The sequence below is a fragment of the Podarcis liolepis genome (assembly GCF_965112155.1).
Source record: "Podarcis liolepis genome assembly, contig: HAP1_SCAFFOLD_79, whole genome shotgun sequence".
Classification (NCBI taxonomy): domain Eukaryota; kingdom Metazoa; phylum Chordata; class Lepidosauria; order Squamata; family Lacertidae; genus Podarcis; species Podarcis liolepis.
This window is the reverse complement of record NW_028148900.1, coordinates 109,904-116,086: the sequence shown is the minus strand read 5'-3', so window position 1 is coordinate 116,086 and position 6,183 is coordinate 109,904. Positions and strand designations below refer to the sequence as shown.

At 45.5% G+C, this 6,183-nt stretch overlaps 1 protein-coding gene across 7 annotated transcripts in view; it reads right to left on the bottom strand.

The window, feature by feature from the left end:
• LOC310698984 (uncharacterized protein) overlaps window positions 1-6,183 on the bottom strand; it is a 70,749-nt gene that overhangs the window by 46,658 nt on the left and 17,908 nt on the right. Inside the window, exons 2-3 of one of the 7 annotated variants that reach the window (XM_083520565.1) lie at window positions 5,232-5,291; window positions 4,823-5,197 (exon numbers count right to left, since the gene is read on the bottom strand). The exons of 4 other annotated variants lie outside the window; for them this stretch is intronic. In XM_083520565.1, the coding sequence (XP_083376691.1) occupies window positions 4,823-4,877 (55 nt within the window). In that variant the 5' untranslated portion in view covers window positions 4,878-5,197; window positions 5,232-5,291. Of the gene's footprint in view, window positions 1-4,822; window positions 5,198-5,231; window positions 5,292-5,335; window positions 6,080-6,183 lie in introns of those variants that run through there. 2 more of the 7 variants (XM_083520566.1, XM_083520568.1) reach the window with 2 other exon arrangements.

Genomic DNA, 6,183 nt, shown 5'->3' with positions numbered 1-6,183 from the left:
AAATTTAAAGGTTTTTTTGAAATCCAGATCCTTAGGTATTTAACCTTATTTTTAATTTCCAGGCCTGTTTTTTCTTGAAGTTCTTTTTTCCCCTTCCATTGTGAGGTTTTTTTGTCAGTAATTTAGTTTTTTGGAAGTTTATTTTCAGCCCCAGGCCGGCCATAAATTAATCTAGCAAAAGACCCCGGGATGGCCAGGAGCAGCGCATGCGGACGTGAGTCTAGGAATGGAGAAGATTGTGGGCGGGATTCTCTGAAACACCCAGCAACCCAGATTCTCATCCTTGGCTGTCTCTTTTGCTTACGGTCTTCACTCCCAGCCTTCCTGGCAAGAGGTAGCGAGGAGGGGGAGGGGAGAACGGGAGAATTGGGGTTCTGCAATTAGAGAGGCAATTAACTGCAAGGGGAGAACGCCAATCAAAGCTCTCGTTCCCTGTCGGGGAACCTGAGATCTGAAACTTTTCCTTTTTCCCAAGGAAGACGCCCCAAGGCTGGTCCCAGTGGCCAGTTTGGATAGCAAGGGACTTGGGCTCGGTTTCCGATTTCTCTTTTTCTCGTAAATGCAGCTGCACCGGCAGCACCAAGATCCGGGAGGAAGTGACTGGTGCGCGTCAGAGCGCAAGGGCGTTACAGTTCCTTTCCATTCTCTCTGGAGCAGCCGGATTTGGCACTGGGCTGCCAGGCGTCCAGTGGAAAGGGACTCTTTTCCATTGTGTGTAAGAGGCAGAAAAGGTTGCTGGGACCCCATGGTAAGTAAAGGGAGGGAGAAGGACTTTGTAGAGTGCTTCATAGAAAAGACGAACGACTGTCAGGTCAGGAAAGACTGGGAAAAGGCTAGCGGGTTTTTGTTTTTGTTTTGGCTTTGGTTGAAAAATGGGATCCCCACATTCTAAGCGTTCTAACCGCCACACTCAGAGGCATGTGCTGGTCGCAGCAGGAGGGGGAGTCTCCCTGGATGCTTCAGCAGCCGGCCTCCTCTGGGTCTCCTGGCCCCCTCCTCTCCTCCCTCTTAGCCTGAACTGCTCTCTGTCCCAGATTCCTCCTGCTCACCTAACCCAGTTTCCTCCTTAGCTTGCAACATCTCCCCTTCCGGTCTGCTCCCTTTTCTCTCTCTTTCACCTCATCCCATCACCAGTCAACAGGATCTGAGCCTTCTTCCGTTGTGGGTCCCCCAGCTTGTGCCTCTCCCCCCTCACCAGCCAGTCCTTGACAACAACAGCAGCCACAGCACCATGGTCCTCTGGTAGGAAAACTCCTGAGAAGCATGATTGAAGCAAACCGTCTGGGACTATGGAAAAATAATATCTTCCTCAAACCCCAGAATGAGCAGGAGCTCTGGGGTTGCCCCATGGGGTTCATGAGGGAAGATGGGCCCCCCAGGAGACTTCCCTGGTACCTGCAGCCCCCCTTCCCCCTCTTGAAATTAGGCTTCGGGGGAAATCTCCCATTCAATTTCAGTATTTCAAGTTTTCTTCAGAACGCGCAGGGCAGGAGGCAGCGATGACATTCTGGTGAAGAAGCAGTGCTTGGAGATCATGCGGTGGGGGTGGTGGTGACAGAGTTTGGTACAAAAACCAAAAGTACTTTCATCTAAAATTATACTCACCATTGTGAGATGCTGCCTTCATTATTTGATTATTGTAATGTTTTACATATAAACACCAGAACTTCACATATACCTCATGCTTTTAGGAATGATTTCCTGCTGAGTTCATTGCTCAGAGTGGACTCTGAGAGGAAGAAGTCCCACACTCCATACATCTAAATGGGTTCTCCCATGTGAGAGTCCTGGGATGTTCCTTGATCACTCCATTATAAATAAAGCACTTCTTGCAATCTTTTCATTTAAACTGCTTCTCCTCTCTGAGTTTGTTGATGGTTTGAAGGGTTTCAACTCTTAGAGTTCTTCCTGTCCATGAGTCTGTTGATTTTCAACTTCCACTAAGAGTGAACCTCTATCTACTTTCCTGATATTTATACGGTTTGTCTTTTGTGTAAGTTTGTTGACATAAATCAAGGGTTCCACTCTGACTGAAGCTCCTTCCACAGTCCATACCTTTAAATGGTTTCTCCCCTGTGTATCTACTGATGTTTTCTAAGATTTCCACTCTGAGTGAAATATTTACTGTACTCCATACATTGAAATGGTTTCTCTCCTATATGAGTCCGTTGATGTGATCTAAGGCTTGGATTACAATGGAAACTCTATCCACACATTTATTTGGTCTCTCCCGTGTGTGAGTCTGTTGATTTTTTTTTCAGTGTTCCACTCTGACTGAAGTCCTTTCCACACTCCATGCATTTAAATGGTTTCTCCCCGTGTGACTCCGTTGATGTGATCTAAAGTGTGCACTCTCACTAAAGCTCTTTTCACACTCCATACATTGAAATGGTTTCTCCCGTGTGTGAGTCCGTTGATGTGATCTAAGGTGTGCACTCTGACTGAAGCTCTTTCCACACTCAATACATTTATATGGTTTCTCCCCTGTGTGAGTCCGATGATGGGAACTAAGGCTGGTGCTATCACGAAAGCTCTTTCCACACTCGATACATTGAAATGGTTTCTCCCCTGTGTGAGTTCGTTGATGATTTCTAAGGCTTCCATTTTCACTAAAGCTCTTTCCACACTCGATACATTGAAATGGTTTCTCCCCTGTGTGAGTCCGTTGATGTGATCTAAGGTGTGCACTCTGACTGAAGCTCTTTCCACACTCGATACATTTATATGGTTTCTCCCCTGTGTGAGTCCGATGATGGGAACTAAGGCTGCTGCTATCATGAAAGCTCTTTCCACACTCGATACATTTACCGTATTTTTCGCTCTATAACACGCAGATTTTTTCTCCTAAAAAGGAAGGGGAAATGTCTGTGCGTGTTATGCAGCGAATGTGTGGTCTCTGGAGCCGAAAAATAAGGCAAAAATCAAACCGCGCTTCAGGGAGAAGGGAGCTCCGTGAGAGAGAAAGCTGTTGCTTTCCTGCATTCTGCCTCAGGGTCTTACTGCCCACCCTGCTCTGTTTCGTTGCTGTGTTTGCTCAAACGGAACAAAGATCAGGGAAAGCCCCTCCCCTCCAGGCAAGTAGAGAGGAAAGCAGAGCGTCGCTCTATCCTGTCCCTGCTCCGGAGGGAACAATGTATGTGAAGGGAAGAGAGATTACAGGTTCGGCTTAAAATTCTGATTTGACTTCTTGCTTTTTGTTTTTGGAGACACACAGCATTCAAATATGCTTTCTTCCATTTAAAAGGATGAAATCCTTAAACAGTGGCTGGCTTGTGTGGGTGGGTGGGGGGAAACTTTTGCCTTCCTTTCCTCACGTTATAGCCCTCTCCTGCATTCTTAGCCTTCTGTGTTTTTCCTTCCCTCCCCACTTAAAATGTGGTTACAAAGCATGGATCCACATGGATCCTCAGGATCTTTGCATTGGGTCACCCCAAATTCACCATCAGAGCACACAGCATGTCCATGGCTACAGCCTGCCCCCCCCCCAAATCACGCACCCACTGTTGCCTGGGGCTGCAATGGTGCAAAAACGTGGTTACAAAGCATGGATCCACAGGGATTCTCAGGATTTTTGCATTGGGTCACCCCAAATTCACCATCAGATCACATGTCTGTGGCCACAGCATGAAGCACAAAAATGATACGTCCACTGTTTCATTCAGAATATTTTTTCCCTTGTTTTCCTCCTCTAAAAACCATGTGCGTGTTATGGTCAGGTGCGTGTTATAGAGCGAAAAATACGGTAAATGGTTTCTCCCCTGTGTGAGTCTGTTGATGTATATTGAGGTGTCCACTCTGACTGAAGCTCTTTCCACACTCGATACATTTATATGGTTTCTCCCCTGTGTGAGTTCGTTGATGATTTCTAAGGCTTCCATTTTCACTAAAGCTCTTTCCACACTCGATACATTTAAATGGTTTCTCCCCTGTGTGAGTTCGTTGATGATTTCTAAGGCTTCCATTTTCACTAAAGCTCTTTCCACACTCGATACATTTAAATGGTTTCTCCCCTGTATGAGTCCGTTGATGTTTTCTAAGACTTCCGCTATAACTAAAGCTCTTTCCACACTCGATACATTTATATGGTTTATTCCCTGTGTGAGTCTGTTGATGTGATCTAAGGTGTGCACTCTGACTGAAGCTCTTTCCACACTCGATACATTTATATGGTTTCTCCCCTGTGAGTCCGATGATGATTTCTAAGGCTTCCATTTTCACTAAAGCTCTTTCCACACTCGATACATTGAAATGGTTTCTCCCCTGTGTGAGTTCGTTGATGATTTCTAAGGCTTCCATTTTCACTAAAGCTCTTTCCACACTCGATACATTGAAATGGTTTCTCCCCTGTGTGAGTCCGCTGATGTTTTCTAAGACTTCCGCTATCACTAAAGCCCTTTCCACACTTGATACATTTAAATGGTTTCTCCCCTGTGTGAGTCCGTTGATGATTTCTGAGGTGTGCACTCCGACTGAAGCTCTTTCCACAATCCATACATTCATATGGTTTCTCCCCTGTGTGAGTCCGATGATGGGATCTAAAGTGTGCACTCTGATTGAAGCTCTTTCCACACTCCATACATGTAAATAGTTTCTCTCCTGTGTGAGTCCGTTGATGTTCCCTAAGGTTTCCACTGTAACTAAAGCTCTTTCCACACTCAATACACTTATATGGTTTCTCCCCTGTGTGAGTCCCTTTGTGCAATTTAAGGTTTCCACTCTGACTGAAGTTCTTCCCACATTCCCTGCACGTAAAACGTTTTCTCTCTATGTGAGTCCGCTGGTGTGTTTGCATTGAAAGAGAAGCTCTTTCCGCACTCCGTACCTTTAAATGGGTTCTTTCCTTTTTGTGTTCGTTGATGTGAACTATGTGTGCTCATTCAGTGAAGCATATTACACATTTCACACATTTTAATGGCTATTCCTAATGAAACGAAAGGTGCCTTGTCCCCTACAATTCTGTCTTCTCCATCACCTTTTTCAGAGTGGGCAGAAAGGAAATCCTGTTTGGGTTTCAGGAAAGAGAAGACAGGGAAAAAAGGACACATCAACCGCCATTAGCACCTTCTCTTATTTCAACATCTATATTCTCCCATGTCCTCCCCATGTTCCCAATTTTTAGGAAATAAAAATGGTATTTTGTCAAATGGTAGTAATGCATCAGGAACCTTTCATAATCCTCAATCATCTTTAATAATTTCTGACATTGAATTGTATGACAGCATGTGACTGACAGCATGATTTCTGACATTGAATTATATATAAATTGCAGTATTGAAATGTGCCTGCTCCCGCTTCCTATTCTGATATTTCTCTACTCTGCTTGTCTGTTTCTTACTTGAGTGCTGTTTTGGCCCCTGCCTTGGCCCTGTGGAACTGAAGGAGCATCTTCACCCCCATCGTTCAGTCCGGACAGGGAGGTCCTCCTCCAAGGGTCTTCTGCTGGTTCCCTTGCTGTTAGAAGTGAAGTTCCAGGGAACCAGGCAGAGGGCCTCCTGCCCCATGGAATGCCCTCCCTTCAGAGGGCAAGGAAGGAGGCAACCATCTGACATTTAGAAGACAGCTGTATCAGGAGGTTTTTAATGTTTGATGTTTTACTGTCTTGTATATGTACTGTACTGTCGGGAAGGTAAACGGCATTTCCGTGCGCTGCTCTGGTTCGCCAGAAGCAGCTCAGTCATGCTGGACACATGACCCGGAAGCTGTACGCGGGTTCCCTCAGCCAATAAAGTGAGATGAGCGCCGTAACCCCAGAGTCGGCCATGACTGGACCTAATGGTCAGGGGTCCCTTTACCTTTACCTATATGTACTGTAAGCTGCCCAGAGTGGCTGGGGGAAAAGATGAATACTATAACTTTTACAGTGGTACTTCGTGTTACAGACGCTTCAGGTTACAGACTCTGCTAACCCAGAAATAGTACCTTCTGTTAAGAACTTTGCTTCAGGATGAGAACAGAAATCGCACGGCGGCAGGAGGACGCCCCATTAGCTAAAGCGGTGCTTCAGGTTAAGAACAGTTTCAGGTTAAGAACGGACCTCCAGAACAAATTCAGTTCTTAACCCCGTACCACCGTACTATTATTATTATCATGTGATTTTTTGTAGTTATTTTGGAATTCGTACTGCAATATCAGCTCACGAAATGTTATTGGTGGAGAAAATCACAGGGTTGCCGTAAACTATAA